Consider the following 16316-nt stretch of genomic DNA (forward strand, 5'->3'; position numbering starts at 1 on the left):
CTTTTAAACAGCGTTTATATTCTCTCCTTTTGGCAAAAGTGCCACTGATGCTCCAAAGAGAGCAAAGCCATCAAAAGGGTACTTGCTTTTGAAAGAACTTCTATCTCACTACTCTGAACCAAACTATTTGTAAAATCTCCAAGGCTGACGAGAAGTCCTCCAAGCATGTATTGTTCATTTGGGAATGATGCTGAATTCACAGAGATGGCCTGTCTCGATAATGCACTGACCCTGCCATCTGCCATGTGGCATTATATCACAGGGTCTCCTAGGACATCTTTGATGCAAGGAATTCATTCTTGAGGATTTGGGAAATAAATATCTCTTTATCATAAAGGGGAACCTAACCCTCTTCCCCATATTTATTCCTGGGTATCTGCCAAAATTTTTCCTCACAACTTATACAGATCTGCTGGGACTTGGCTGTCTTCATTTTTTTTTTTTTTTTTAACTTTTCATTTTCCCCAAAAGGCCAAAACAGACAGTCATTTCCTTCCCTTGCTTTTTACAACAACAGATTTCTGGGTGTGGGGGGGGCGCTACTATTTGTGTTAAATCTCTCCTCCTTCCAAAGAGGAAAGCACCCCTTCCGCCTTCTGGATTCAGGGGGCTGGTCATCAGCATTTGTGTGTGAAAACAGATGCACAGGTCCCTGTGTATCCTCAGCAGGATGCGAACTCATATCCGGTGCCAACAGGCTTGGGATCTTTGGAATAACTGCAACAAATTCTCCATCACAGCGTAGTGAAGCGATCCTTCCATATGCTCACCAGGAGAGAGCTGCTGTTGGCGCTGCTGCCCCTCCACACGTGGTCTTTCCATACACAGCTGACACCAGTCTGAAGTCTAGATTCCCCAGCTGGAAAATGGAAAATCAGTCCCCAAGCCCACAGTACTATCAGTGATGTCAGCTGGCTTCCTCCGAAGAGCCCCAAGTGCCCGCTGAAAATGACTTTCTTTGAGCAACAGTTTTCGTTTGGCTATATCTGTACAAGAGTCATCTTCCTGGGGCTGGGGGATGTAGCTCGCTTGCTGGAACTCTTTATCTAGCACACTTAAAAAACCCTGAGTTCAATCCCAGCACCATATAAACCAAGTGTGGTAATGTTCACCTCTTTAATGCCAGAGCTCAGGAGGTAGAGGCAGGAGGGTCAAGGTCATGGTCATCAGTTTGGAGTTCAAGGCCAGCTTGAATGAGAGACACTGTCTCCAAATGTATTTCTATATACAACCGTCTTCTCTGAAGTTAAGAGTGCTGGACTTCAACTCTTCTCTCATTCAAGTAGAGACTTGCTAAGCACTAGCTCAGGGAAGATTTGCTAGAGAACTTACCTGACAGTTTTATCAGCAGCCAATCAGAGGGAAGCTAAATCTCCTCAGAGAAGTGATCATCTGGTGATGGTGCTGGTGCATCCTTTAATCCCAGAACTTGAGAGGCAGAGGCAGGCAGATCTCTCTGAGTTTGAGGACAGCTTGATCTGCAGAGTGAGTTCCAGGGCAGCCAGGGCTACGCAGAGAAACCATACCTCGAAAAAACAAAACAAACCAAACAAAAAAATATGAGAAATGATCATCAAGAAAGCAGGCTAACCCCCCCAGCTGTTCCCTGTGCTGTGGGTGCCTTCTCTGGCAACCACAGTATCTTCCATCCTTGTTGATTTGCTTGTTTCTAACTCCTTTAGTGGGCAGTACTGAGGACTGACGACCCCCATTGGCTTCCTCCTCTTCTGCCTTCTCTTGCATTTTGAGATCAGAGTATGCAGTACAGTGGAAAGAGCTTGCTGGGGAGGTGGATGCAAGGAAATGCAGTTCACAGGGTGGTACCATGGCATTCTAGCAGGGAGACAGAAGTGTTCTCACCCTCGTGGAGTTTCCATTCAAGGGACAAAACAGGCCACACAGAGCAAAGTTTGAATCTAGCCTCTGTTTCCCTGGGCCACCATGGCCTCCCCTGTGAATGGAAGAGGACATAATGACATGAGGCTGTGTAAGAAGCCCCTGCTGAGTTCTGTAAACTCTGCTTTCTTTCCCTTCTGTCCCAGAGCTTCCTAAATTGACAGGGCTGCATCTGCCAAAATTCTTCTTCATTTCCTTGCTGATCTACTCCATGCTCTCTTTACAGTATGGAACATTCTGAAATGAAGATGCCAACCCATAATAAAAGTCAGGAATCCTTATTAATGAAAAAAAAAACTAATATGCATATGGCTTTTAGGATGTTCTGAGTTTTCTTCTAGTATCTTCCAAGCATTATCTCTTTGCATCTTCCCAGTATTTGAAGAGCCCTGTTTTCATTGCCCAGTTTACCAGGGAGGAAACCAAGACTCAGAGAAGTTCTAGAACCCCCACCCCAAATCACAGCCAGTCAGTAGCTGAGCTGAAACATACACACAGCCCTGGTAGCCCCTAGACCCCCAGACTGCAGGCTCCTGGCCTGTTGTTCAAAGACTATGTTGAATTCCCTTACCTGTAAATCTGAGTGTTGCTTGACACCCCACCACCACCACCACTAAAGGGTATTTATGTATTATCCATATCTTTCAAAAATACTCATCTCACCTTGGTTTCTCATTGGCCTATTAGGCCAACTCACTATTTCCCTTCATTCCTTCCCAGGCAGCCCTTGGCTACTGTTTTTTGGTTGTTTTTTTTTTCTTTTTTCTTTTTTTTTTTTTTTTTCAATGTATAAAATTTGAAATTTCACTCTTCTGGGTACAGAGGAGATGCTCCATCCCTTTTCTTACTTCACCTTAAAGACAGCTCCAATTTAAGTCTAGTTAGCATTCACAATCACAGACACTTGGCCTCTTGCTGGAGGAAAAGGTAAACCTTTTGGCACTTGTGGTAATTAAGCATGCCCCCGCCCCCACCCCCACCCCCCCACCCCCGCCCCATCCCCTCCTCCACAAGGAAGCAGCAGTAGCAGCAGCAGTTAAATGATCAGAGGTTGTAGAATGCTTTCCATTCCTAGAGGCTTGGGTGGTAAAGGGAGGAGGAAGAAAGCTATAGCAGATATAAAGTTTCTTTGATAAAATTTGCAGAGGTGAAAGCTAATTGCTGAGACGGAATCATTTGACCGGAGTTTGGTTTCCAGTTCCCATGTCAGAGTCACAATCTCATGGAGCAATGTCCTCCACTGGCCTTCTTGGGTACCTGCACTCACATGCAGTTAGTTGTTTACTGGGTGATTGGTGCTTCAAGTTGGGAGGCATTTTTGAAGATTGGTGAGGTGGTCACTTTATAGATAGCCCCTCAATGGTTCTCAAAAGGTTGAAATTCCAAAGATTTATTTTGCTCAATAGTGGCTATGGGATGACAACGTGATATCTTTCTCAGTCACTGTCCTTTTCAAAGATAGCAGATTTATGTGTTTTTGTCAGTTTTACAGACTTAACATATAACATGGAAGAGGTCTTGCATGTGTAATATGTATGGGTTCAAATAATTGGTTATGGACAAATCATACTGCCAGACTTTCCCAAGTCCAAATACATACTTGAAATTATTTTTTTCAGCTGGGAGTGGTGGCACACACCTTTAATCCCAGCACTCTTGAAGTAGAGACAGGTTATCACTTGAGTCCAAGGCCAGCCTGTTCTACATAGTGAGACCCTGTCTCCAAACAAACAAACAAAACTAGATGGACAGGGTAAAGTGTCATTTATTTGTGTGTCTTGAACTTTTAGTTTGAGAAACTCCCATTGGCCTGAGTGAGCTCAAAGATTCCCCTGATTCAGTTTCTACTATTGAGGTGGTCAGCCCAAAGAGCATCTCTACCCCTTGATTTCTGCCTGGTTCGATGACTTCCTTTCTTGATCCCTTTTAGGAGGCAAGAGTCTCATTCAGGGAATGCCTAAAGGATGTTGAGCATCACAGAGGACTATGGGCCTCTTCTCCAGGCATTCTTTGAGTAGCTGTCAGTGGGCTTGTTCCAAGGCACTTGGTGGCCATATATCCTAGCTAGTGGTCACAGCCACAGACTTAGATCATGTGAGCTCTTACACAGCGAAGCCATCAGATCTCCTGCCTCCAATTAGTAGACTTCCCTCAAGACAGAACAACAGTGGAACCTCTTCTCAAATGCAATAAGTTCATGTGAGGCCACCTTAAGCTTTTAGAAGATGGGATGGAGACCAACAGCCCACTAAGTGTCCTCAGCCACATTCCCAACTTCATCTGCAGTAGCCCCAGAGGCAGATCTGCAGCCTTGGAGCTTAGGAAATGTGGTCTGGAGATACTGCCCCCACCTGTCATTACATCTTTCTATAGATGGAGCTTCTATAGTGTAGTCCTAACCTACACTGAATTTGGTGGGTACCTTATTGAAAGGGGGAGATAATGTCAATGGTTTCTCTAATTCTATACCACTTGTGGTAAGTCAACCCCCATGCGAAGGCTTTACCTAGTTCAGGCACAGGGCTAAGTGTTTTATGGGTAATATCTCATTCACTCTTTACCTCAGAGATAGAAGAGCAAGTGATTTATTCAAGATCCACCCATCTAACAAATGGCTTGGCCTTTATCAAATCCAGATGTTTTCCATCTACCTTTCTCTCTAATTACCATTAAAATGGAAACCTGTGTGTCTGTAATAGCCTGGTTCAGTTACCTGAAGAGGTGTAACCTTGTCTCCAGGCACTGTATTTCTCCTGTAGAAAAGTCCAGACTCAAGGTGTACAGAGGAGCCAGCCAGCATTTGGGGTGCTAGCTACCTAAGAAAGACTCAGGAGCCATCAAGCGTGCCAAGGCTCTCTATCCCATCTTATGTGGGTTGAGATTTAAGTTAATTATTAGAAATAATAATTTAGGTAGCAGTAATGAACCCTGCTACTCAAGGCCAAGTCTTTACTAATCCTGTAACAGCAGACCAGTCATCCACAAATTATATGCTTGCTTACCAAAATTTAGTGTTTTGGTGAGCTTTGCTGTTCCTGAGCATCGCCAGTTCTTCGATTTGACTCAATAAATCATCATTTCCTATTGAAGGGTTAGGCAGGGGTGAAGGGAAAACAATGAATTTTTCACTCATGCTAGAAATTCTTTAATCTTTTTGGACCCAAGTTTTCCCCAGGCCTGTTTTTAAAGTCTGACTTCCTTCCAGTATCATTTTACATCCTTATTAATTTTTTAGAGGATGGAACAGAGAATGCCTCATTAAATTTTCCTGTCTTCAAATGGGATTGGTGGCGAGGACTAAGAGGCCCAATTAAGATTCATAATGATTTTTCCAGGTTGCATTAGACGGACACAGCCTGGAGAGGGTTTAGAGTTGATAAGCACAAAGTAATGGGCCCAGGGATATGAAAAAACTGAACCACTGGTAAAAAGGGGGAGCCTGAAATAAGATCCAGTGATGCAATACCTGAGAATGGCACATCTGGATTTAGTCTATGAGAACCATGAGGTAATGGAGTCTCAGCAAGCATCAAGTGTTTGCTGCAGTTTGCTATTGAGTTTGGACACCTGCAACTAAAGCATGTCAAAAACTCAGGAATGAGTTACAACATGATTCAGAACTTGGAAGGTAGCTTCCATAACGGAATGATATACAGGCAGTGGATTATTACTTTTTTTTTTTTACTAAAATGAGATACAATTTAATTATAGTACCCAAGTATGGGACAGACAATATTTATTTGCTCCTGGGGATGCACAAAGATGGCTTGTTCTTACAGTGATAGATGGCTTCAATTTCAAGCTCAAATGGGCCAGAAAAGGAACAGAACAAAGCCTAAGCCAGAGTCAAATTGTACTTAGCCACTGAGAATTCTTCATTATTAGGATCACAGGGATCTGGGAGAGTGGGAATTAAGGAAATATGGGTTTCCTGATGAGAGACCTTAAAGAATTGGATAGTATGTTTATAGGTGTTTGGGTCTAGCAGAGTTGTTCAATGCAAAGGCACAGAAGTCTTCTAATGTCTTAGGATTCTGAGACATCTTTACCAATTGAATCCAAAGATTCAATTGTCTCTTATGGAAATGCAGTTCCTAACACCCACCCCACCGCCACAAAGTCCTGCTGGGATTTTTATTAAGATTATATTTCTTATATTGTTTAACTTATGGTGAATTGACATTTGTAAAACATTAACATCTGGATCTATGTCCACAGTAATCATCTCTGTTTATAGCTCTACTTGTTCCCAGCAAGGTGTTACACTTTTAGCTGTAGAGATGTTCATCTTTAACTATGTTAATCTAAGTTTCTGCACTGGCCTCCTGTAGTCCAGGCTGGTCCTGAATGAGTATTCCTCCTGCCTCAGCACCCTAAGAAACTGAGTTTACAGACCCACAGTCAGCTTTCTAGGCATGTTGGCTGACTGGGTGCTGATGGTGGTGGTATGGTCTCAGCCCCCTCGATGCATATTCAGTAATGCCTGTTCAATTCTAACAGTTCTGCTTGTGTGAACATAAGAAGAAATGCGGACATTAGCCTGTCTTTTTCTAGGACAGCAGTATGCCTCCCTACCCCATTGAGGAAGAAAGGGCCACTAGAAGAAAACTGCTCCAAGAGCCAAACACTGCAGCCTTGAAATTATTCTTTTGATCTAAGCTAAGTTCCTTCAGTTGGCATTTTCAGCTCACTTTTCTTTTGTTTGGTTCACAGTGTTGCCTTCTAAAAAGTTTCCATGTCTAGCAGCCTGCTGTTTGAATCATCATGCAGATATTCCAGGCAGGAAAGCATGGAAAATACCTATAAGTCTTTTGAAAAGTATGCATCCCTCAATATTATATTCCTTCCACTAGGAGCAAATTTTCTCAGGATACAGCACTAAGATAAAATAGTGGGCAGAACTCTAATTCTAGTGTGTGTATGTGTGTGTGTGTGTCCTTTGGGGGAAAGGCCTAAAGAAAATGCATAATATGATTAGCTATCTCTGCGTGACTTGTTTACCAATTATTTTTATACCTGTCTATATTTTCAGATATTTTACTATGAACAGATATATCTTTGCACTAAACAAAAATCTAATTCCAGTAGACAAAAAGAAAATGTAAAACCTGAATTGAAATTACTAACATTTACTTCAACTTTACTTTCCCCACTTCCTTGTGTAAAATGTATTAAAATTGGCTGGTGAGAGTAAAACAGGTATGTGACATGTCTTAGGATAATCAGAAATGACAGCGCTCTTGTTCAGGAGTGTCAGCTTTCCTGCCAGTCCTCTGAGTAGCTATATATCCCATGTGGTGCTGGAATTCACCCCTCACGATTGGAACGCCACACACCTGTCTCATTTCACGCTCTTGATTCCTGGGGTAAACCCCATATCCTCGGTGTGAGCACCAGTGAAATTCATTAGTGGTCCAGATGTGTGTCCCCTGTCAGTTGGCCTAGTAACCCTGCTCTTTATTGACAGGTTCTCAGGAATCAGATAGCTCTCAGTCGGCCAAGAAAGACATGCTGGCTGCCTTGAAATCCAGGCAGGAAGCTCTGGAGGAGACACTACGCCAGAGGCTGGAGGAACTGAAGAGATTGTGTCTCCGGGAAGCTGTAAGCAATTAAGTCTGTGTTGTTTGTCATGTCGTACATCTTCGGAATGGACAATAGACAGGGTGGAGACAATACAGACTGATTTTCAGGAAACCAAGTGCTCTCCCTCCCCAGGGTTGGAAACACCCACACCTCCAATGATAAACTTTGTTAAAAGCAAGGTATCAAAGGAAAACCAGTGTCAGTTAAAGCAGTCACTAGCTGATATGTATGACACCACACACACACACACACCCCGAGGCTGAACGACAAGTCATTTTAACAGTCCCAAAACCATGCATAGCATACCACAGTATACAGGGCGTGTCCTGACAGGACACAGCCTCTTTCTATATAATGTCCTGCCACTGTCTTAGTTCACTGGAGCTTGTGCTTAAATTTATTGCTGGGGAAGCTTTTGCTTCTCCTGAGTTTGTCTTTGGACACAATGTAGCATCAACAAAGACAATAGGATGTCACCTGAAATATATAGTCATCATTTTAAACCTGGTGATCTACTGTTTCTTCAGCTCTTTTTGAAAATGGAATCTTCTCCTAGTTTGGTGGTGGTGGGGAGGTGGTGGTGGTTTGTTGGTTTGTTTTGTTTTGTTTTTTTTTATTTTTGTGCTACTGTGCATTGAACCTATGGCCTCAGGCAGGCTAGGCTAGTGTTCTTCCATTGAGCTATGCACCCAGCATAGGGATTCGGTTAAGTCTTATGAAAAGCAAAGTTGCATTGGGTTGGAGAGATGGTTCAATGGATAAAGCACGTGCTCTGCAGGCGTAAGGACCTCAGCTGCAAACTTAGATGAAAGCCTGGCAGAGTAGAACACGCCTGTAATCTCTGCGGTGAGATGGGAGGCAACTAGCCTAGCATACTCAGTGACAAACAACAAAAGAGACCTTGTTTCAAACAAGGCAGGAGATAAAAGCTGACACCCAAGGGTTGTCCTGTGACACCCACATGCAGCCTATGACAAGTGAACACCCCACTCCCCACACAGAAAATGTCTCCTTCTGCCTGTTTTGGTACAGTCCTAATTTCATTAAGCTTGTAGAGGCTCCCACAATCCACTTCGACATTTATTGAAATGTCCATTCCTCCCTTCTAGTGTTTATTCCATACCTCTCTATTAGCAGTGCTTCTAGACCTCACTTTTTAGTGTAACACATACAGTCATACAGTGTGTGTTGTGTGTGAGCACACACACATGTGCATGTGGCTCACTGAACACAGTGTGGGGTTGCTCTCCTGGGAGTGGTTGTGCTCCACAGACCATGACCAAACGCTCCTCGGGTAAGCAGTTCCGAATGGCAAGTATAAAGAGGGTCCCTAACCAAATCCAGGAGGTGAATTCCCCTCCCCCTGAAGAAGAATGTTTTGCAGCAGGAAGAATGAAACAGTGGGCCGTAGAGTGAGATCACATTACATTTCAACTTGGCTTAATTATGTCTGGATTGATTTAAACCGGAGCTCGCTCAAGGCAGAACCACATTAGCACAAATCCATTGCAAATCAGGAAAGCCATGGGCCTGGCTGGGGGGAATGTGCTATGTGATACTGTAAATATTAGCAACATTTTTATAAAGACTATGCTTGAAGGAGAGAAAAAAAAAAAAGCATGGGTTTTGGTGTCTGCCTTTCATAATTTGTAAAGCCTTGTTTTGTATTTAATAAGAGAAGTCCTTAAACCAAGCAAAGAATATACATTACAGCATGAGAGGAACATGTCAAGACAAGACCAGCATGTACCATAAAAGTTTGACAAATGCAATGTAAGGAAAACAAAAGATCCCACTTCCTATAACTTTGAAAACAGAAAATATAACTTAGGTAGAAGTAACCCAAAGCTAGGCCCTTGTGCACGTATGTTTATTTCCATCAGAGGCTGTGACACACGTGAGATAAAGGGGCCTGGGAGACTCCCTGCTAACTCTCTGCTGGTAGATCCTCCAGGCTCAAGAAGCAGGACATGCTGTTTGATCCCTTGGGAAGAGAGCAGTCAGAGTGAGGCAGTATGGGAGCTCTGAGAGTTCCACAGCAAGAGGGCCCACTGCCACGCATTAAATTACTTTCCCACCATGCGGGCTCTGGTTACCTATGAAATCAGATTAAATATCCTGAGAGTCGAGACCTTGACCTGAGTACTTTCAAGCAGATGGTGGAAAATCGGTAGCCTCGTTTTAAAAATATAGACTGAAACCACAAACACGTTAGAGTTACAAATCCATGGCAATGTGAACAACCTCTCTTTGCCTTTTCATAAGTTTCAGAACAGGAAGTCCTGACAGTTTATTGTTTCTATATATTAAAATAACAGGCTTAGCTGGTTGTTATTTGTGGAAGGCCTAAGCAGGGAGCAGGTAAGAAGTCACAGAATGAACATAAGACTATCTGAGAAACACTTGCACCATATTTTTTTTAAGAGAGGATATTGCAGAGGCAGTCATCCAAATGGGACCATCCTGCTCTAAAATTCCAAAATTCCTACAGAAGGAAAAAAGGTCCAAGGAGCTATATCCAGTGCTGTGAACACAGAAGAGGCCCAGGAGGGGGTGCTTGTGCACACACATACCACATAGAGACACATGCCAGTGTAGCCAGCCTGCCACAAGATGGACTTTTCCCGCTGTGGGCACTCAGGCCTGGGCTGCTGAACACAAAAGCTCTCTGTGTAGATGATGAGTTTCAAGAGGACACTTCTGAGTTCTTCCTCACCACAGTCTCCTCTTGTATCATATTGTAGTATCTGTACTGATTGAGGGCCAGAAAGCCAGAACTGGTATTTGCCCAGATATGCCTGCTGAATACACAAAGTGACATCTCCATCCTCTTCTGGTGTTGAGCGGGACTTCGTGACATCCTGTCTGGCTTCCACAGTGTGGGTTAGCTACAGACTTAAACCACTCCTTATCAACTCAGATGTAGCAAGCACGCTGCCACTGAACTATAACTGCAAATCTTTTTGAGGAGGCTATTTTGTTTGGAAGGAGTCTCCTGAGACAGGGTTTCTTTAGTTGGCCAGCCTGGTCTTGAATTTGTGATCCTCCTACCCCAGCCTCCTGAGTAGCCAGGTTGCAGATGTGGGTCATCAGGTTCAGCTGTATCAGGAAGTCTTTATTTAGGCAAGATGCTAACGCTAACGGGCCTTCCACGTGCATCAGAAGTGTGTCCTAGAACCAAAACAAGCGTGTCCTCTGCTGATCTCCAACCTCTCTGAATGTTCTTCTGCACACACAGGAGCTCACGGGCAAACTGCCTGTTGAATATCCCCTGGATCCAGGAGAGGAACCACCTATTGTTCGGAGAAGAATTGGGACAGCCTTCAAGCTGGATGAACAGAAAATCCTGCCTAAAGGAGAGGTATGTTTCTCTGGTGTTGTAGTCCTTCCCATTATCCTTTCTGCATTATCCTTATTTGCCCCACTTGTTGGAATTGCCAGGTTCTGTGTAATTTCTTCATTGCTTCCAAATGCCCGTTTTCCCTTTTACCCTTTCTTGGGTGAACTGGCTAGTTGCTATATGGTTTTTCTTTATAGGATGAGTTTGCTCGCCTTAGTGTACACAATGGGACTCTGTTGAAGTTATTTATCTAACGCTGTAGACCACTTGCAAGTGGCCAGTTAAGATTGGGGAGAACATTCCAGTAACATGAAAATATACCTTGTAATGGCCTTCCAGCCCTTTGTTACTCTTGGTCTTACCTGATGCCTGAACTGTAGAAGGAAACATGGAAGAAGTGAATCTCCAGCCACAGCTCTCATTGGCTAGGGAAGGAGAAAAGGGCCTGCCCTCTGCCTTTTAAAGTCATATGGCTGCTGAAGTCACTGCATGGGACATGCATCTTATCCTCAGTTGTCTGTCTTTGGAAAAACCATATTTCAACATGATTTTTATTCTCTTTGGGTGGTATGATGGTGAGGGCTGAGACTGAAAAATTCATATTTAAAGGATAATCAAAGCTCAGCTGGGTGTGGTGGCCCACACCTTTAATCCCAGCCAGCACTTGGGAGGCAGAGGCAGGCAGATCATTGTGAGCTCCCAGGCCAGCAGGGTCTACAGGGTGAGTTCCAGGATGGTCAGAACTACACAGTAAGGAACTGTCTGAGGGAATGGGGTTAGATAACAAAGTTTCCAGCGCTCGACAAAGAGAAACAAAAAGCCAGATTTACCTCAAGGTCTTTCCCACATTTCTTCTGACTAGAGTTAAAACTCATATCAATTAGAGATAGTGAATAGAAGACAACTTCAGAACTCAAAGCCTGGAACCTTAATTTTTCATGTTGCTGGGATAAAATGTCCTGACAAAAGCAGAGGGAGCAAAGGGAGGGAGAAAGGGAAGTAGGGAGGGAGGGAGAGAGGGAGGGAGGGGAGTTTACTTTAGCTCACAGTTGAGGATACAGCCATAGTGGGGAAGGCTTGGGCAAGAGCCTGAGGTAGCGGGTCATGCCGCATCTGCTGTCAGGAAGCAGAGAGTGCTGAGCACTGGTGCTCTGCTCACTTCCTCCATCTCTTGGAATGGTGTCACCTACATTTAGGGAGGGTCTTCCCACTCCATTAACTTAGTCTAGGCAATCCCTCGCAGACATTTGACAATTAAGAGTAACCACCACAAAGGGAAAGAAAAGCAAGGTCTTTTTAGCTTTCTAAGGAACTTGGAGAAAGACATTCTCCTAAAATAAGGTTAGTGTGAAGGCAGAGGGCATGAATTCAGGCCCATGCCTGAAGCTTGTGGTTACAGATCCCTGGAAGCTTGCTGGGCACACCTAAGTGCTTCATCCAAAGTGATACCTAGCCAGGCCACTCCCTCTCCCATATGCTCAAGTTCTCAGTGCTGACTTCTCTGGGTTATCACTAGGATTAAATGAGCTAGAAGAACATTGCACTGGACACTTAACACTTGCCTGGTGCTCAGCGAACAGCTGCTGGAAATGGAGATGAGATGTGGAAAGTGGGGAGTGGTTTAGAGCACCATGCAGTCAGACAGCTTCCAAAGCTGCATTGTCATCTCAACTTGAGCTTTAAGAAAGCACCCCATGTTTAACAAGTGTCCTTCCTTGCCTGAACTTCCCACTGTTTTAGTTTTTTCTACTTTTCAAGAAAGCTGACCCTAGAGCTCTGAGAATTCGGGGCTGGCCCCTGGGCATCTTTCTGAAAATCATAAAAAGGAGCAGATAAAAGCTGCAGAGCTTCCTCCTGCTGGGAAGGGACCCACTCTTGCTGTGTGTGTGCTGCCACAGCTCCCCTGCACACCCTTTTGCTTTCCTAGCCATTTGACCATTTCCACAGACAAGGCATTCAGTCTTGTCCTTGACTCAGTCAGAATATCAAGACTTGTTCTGGATGCCTGCAAATCTCAGGGTCAGTGTCTTGGACCAGAGCTATCAGAACCACCCAGAAACAGCTGCTTCAGGGAGCCCGAATTCACAGGCTGGGTTTTGTCCCTGTCCCAGGGCTCTGGGCAGAAGTCCATGTTGATATCCTTCTTCCTCTGGGAAAACAAGTTTGGCCAACACTGGAAGGATTTGGAAAGAGTTTATTGTCTCTCTAAGTGGTTTCTTTTAGCCCTTACGTTTCCCTCCCACTTCTCGTTCCTGCCTCCTCTAGACTCAAAGTGTTCAAAAGTCACTGAAATCAGGCAAAGAGTATTTCCCTTAGTAGACCCTTCACACACACCAGCCTGGCCCATTGTGCTCAGAGGCATACTGTTGAGCCACCATACTAGGCAGAATCCAGGAAACATGGCTGTCTCCTCTTCCTTAGTTTGGTCAGTCCCTGACAAACTTTAATGTAAGTGCAAACCATCTAGGGCAAGATACATGGTTTCCAGTGGTCATGTGTGAGTACTGGGAAGAGAGAAGCTACTGTGTGGCCAGCATAGGATTATGTTGTATGGGCTTTATTGGAGTCCGTATCTCCTATGAGTTTCCAGAACACACCCAGGCTGCTAGTGCCCTTGCACCCACCAGATACCAAACTCCAGAGTAACTTGCTGCTTAGTGCCAGCTTTGATGAAGTGGTTCCAAAGTTCCAACAGTTTACTTTCCTGTTACTATGACAAAATACCTGACAAAAGCAACAGAAAAGATGAAGGTTTCATTCTGGCTCATGCTTTCAAAGACTGTCATTTCATCATGGAGGAGGGCCTGGAGGCTGGAGCCTGTGGTGAACCTTGTTAAATCTTCCCCATCAGACAGGAAACAGAGAAGTTGGGCAGGAGGAGGAGTTAGCTCCAACCCCTCATACCACACCACATTCCCAGCCATCTACTTCTTCCAGCTGGGACTCTTTCCTAAAGGCTACAGAACTTTGTAAAACAGTGCCAGCAGCTGGGAGCCAAGCACAAGGGAAGATTTACATCCACCGCATAAAAACCAGGGAAGAGAAGAAATAAAGAAACGAGAGTGCTTTGTACTTAAGGGGACTCCGCATTCATCCACAGATTCTAACACACATGCGTGATCTGCCTCCACTCCTAACATTCCCTGGTGTATATACATCCGCAGAGGAAACATCTGGACAGTAGGCCAGCAGCAGATGCTCTATCCGGGGTACTGTCTTCTGGGTCTTCCAGGCATATCTGTTATTCATAGCCTCATTTCTCCCAGGCCCGGAACACAGGGATTCCATCTAGATAAAGGGACGTGAGAGAGATGGGAAGGAGTTGCACAAGAAGGCAGGAAGGGAGAGAATCCAAAAGCTATCCAAGGAGCAGGGGTAAAACTGGTTCCACTACCCACCCCCACACCATCTTTGCCTCCTAGAGGGCCCAGAAGGGCTTTTATGAACACACAAGTGTGAAAAGAAGAGTTAGGACTTGCAGAATGATCTTCCAAAAGTCCTAACATGAGACACACAAAGATATATGACAGAGGGCATGTGTGGGAGGATAAGGAGGTGTCCACACATGAACAAACCCAAGAGGAAGTTGTAGAAGTCGTGCTGTGTCTTATGCCCCAGTAGAAAGAAAATAATAGTAACGGGCTCTGAATTTCCTCTAAGGCTTAGGCTTCAATAGACCTTGGTAGAGGTGCGAAAAAGGAAGATCAGAAACACGGGGGCAGAAGTCTGGACTTGAGATAGGCAAGTCTCATTGGGCAGCAGGATCTTCAGAAGCTCTAAGCATTTGTTTTCCCTCCCACAGGAAGCTGAGCTGGAACGCTTGGAACGGGAGTTTGCAATTCAGTCCCAGATCACCGAGGCTGCCCGCCGCCTAGCCAGCGACCCCAATGTCAGCAAAAAACTGAAGAAGCAAAGAAAAACCTCTTATCTGAACGCACTGAAGAAGCTGCAGGAGATTGAAAATGCAATCAACGAGAACCGAATCAAGTCAGGGAAGAAACCCACCCAGAGGGCCTCACTAGTCATAGACGGTCAGTGCCACCCACAAGCTCCTGTCCTGCTCCACGACAACCAGGTCCAGTTAGGTCCTGATCTGGATCCTTGCAGGATCCAAATAGCCTCTTACCCACCTACCTTATTGTCCATCCATAAAAGAGAATGGGTACCTGGTTGCTCTATCCTAATAATCAGTGTGGGGGCACAGATGAAGGAGACCATACATAGAACCTCGATGTCACGAATGACACTTCCTGGGGGAACCAACTCTCTTTTCAAATGTCACTGGGAACTATGGAGGTTACTGTGCTAGCCCAGCTTAGCCTCAACATAGCTGAAGCCCTGTAGTTCTCAGAGACCTAACTCCTTTCCCAAGACTGGAAGACAAAGTGCATAGCTGGAACATTGGACTAAGTCCTGAAGACACTACCGTGTCCCCAGTCTGTCTCCCTCAAGCTAATTCTATTACCTGGAGCTTCTTATCTCAAGAACTATAGCTTGAAGGGTTGGACTGTCCCTCATGGATTGTCTGGAATATGTGTTCTTATCCAGACTCAGACATTGATGGTAAACTAGAAGGAAATACCTTCAAATCCACCAAGCATCAAATCTCTCTCCCTGTTATCTTTTCTCTAATCCATTGAATTCTTGATAATATATACTAGTATTCTCCCAGAGGGTATGTGTGTTGAAAATACCTTAGTTCTAAGAAGACAGAAACCAATACAGAGGTTTCCAGGAGCTTTGTGGCAGTGGGGATGGGCCAGTGCAAGGTTTTCAGCTGAGAAATGAAAGCCCTATCGAAGAAGATGGCTGGTGGTGTGGTTTTGTAATCATGTTGGTGTAATTAAGGCCCTGAACACTTAAAATGGTGAGAATGATAACCTGTGTTATGTGTAATAGAGATATAGAACTATCTCCTAAAAAAAAAAAAAAAAACTACGTTAAGAAGGCAGTGGTGGACTGGAGATTACAAGACATCAAAGTCAAAGCCCTCCATCTCCTTGGAGTTCATCTATCAAATAATAGGGAAAAAGTTAAGTTTCTAGTTGGGATGGGCTGGCCATAAAAACCATCCTGTGGCTCGAGGAACTCAGAAGTGCCCATCTTTCTATATCTCATTCTGTTGTCCTTTGCCATGAAAATGGAACTTACCCACACTTTCTAACAGGGCTACAGTGAATCAGTCTTTGTCATTGCCTCCTTTGGGACCTCCTCAAAGGCATTTGAACTTCCCTGTTCTGTACAAACATCTAGAAGAACCATCAGAGCTATGTCTGGGAGGAGCAGCCTGAGGGTGCCTGTCTCACCATGTGGCCTCGGGGAGCCCATTCTGAGGCCCACCTGAGTGAAAGCTATTCTTGGGTCTGCTGGCAGCACTGGCTTTTAAAACATTCCTCATGCCAGCTCCTGTTTCCTTGCAAGCAAGCTTCCAGCCATGTTTTAACTGTTCAAGAATCCCGCCTTCCCTGCTTTGCTGCCACAGTGAAGTAATGTTTTC

The 16316-nt window shown here is 44.5% G+C and overlaps 1 protein-coding gene across 5 annotated transcripts in view; it reads left to right on the forward strand.

The window, feature by feature from the left end:
- Frmd4a (FERM domain containing 4A) overlaps nucleotides 1-16316 on the forward strand; it is a 303426-nt gene that overhangs the window by 270431 nt on the left and 16679 nt on the right. For all 5 annotated transcript variants that reach the window (XM_027405198.2, XM_027405203.2, XM_027405200.2 and 2 more), the window contains 3 exons: nucleotides 7364-7497; nucleotides 10718-10840; nucleotides 14622-14850. In XM_027405198.2, the coding sequence (XP_027260999.1) occupies nucleotides 7364-7497; nucleotides 10718-10840; nucleotides 14622-14850 (486 nt within the window). The remainder of the gene's footprint in view (nucleotides 1-7363; nucleotides 7498-10717; nucleotides 10841-14621; nucleotides 14851-16316) is intronic.

This window comes from Cricetulus griseus, chromosome 3 (assembly GCF_003668045.3).
Source record: "Cricetulus griseus strain 17A/GY chromosome 3, alternate assembly CriGri-PICRH-1.0, whole genome shotgun sequence".
NCBI classification, from domain to species: Eukaryota; Metazoa; Chordata; class Mammalia; order Rodentia; family Cricetidae; genus Cricetulus; species Cricetulus griseus.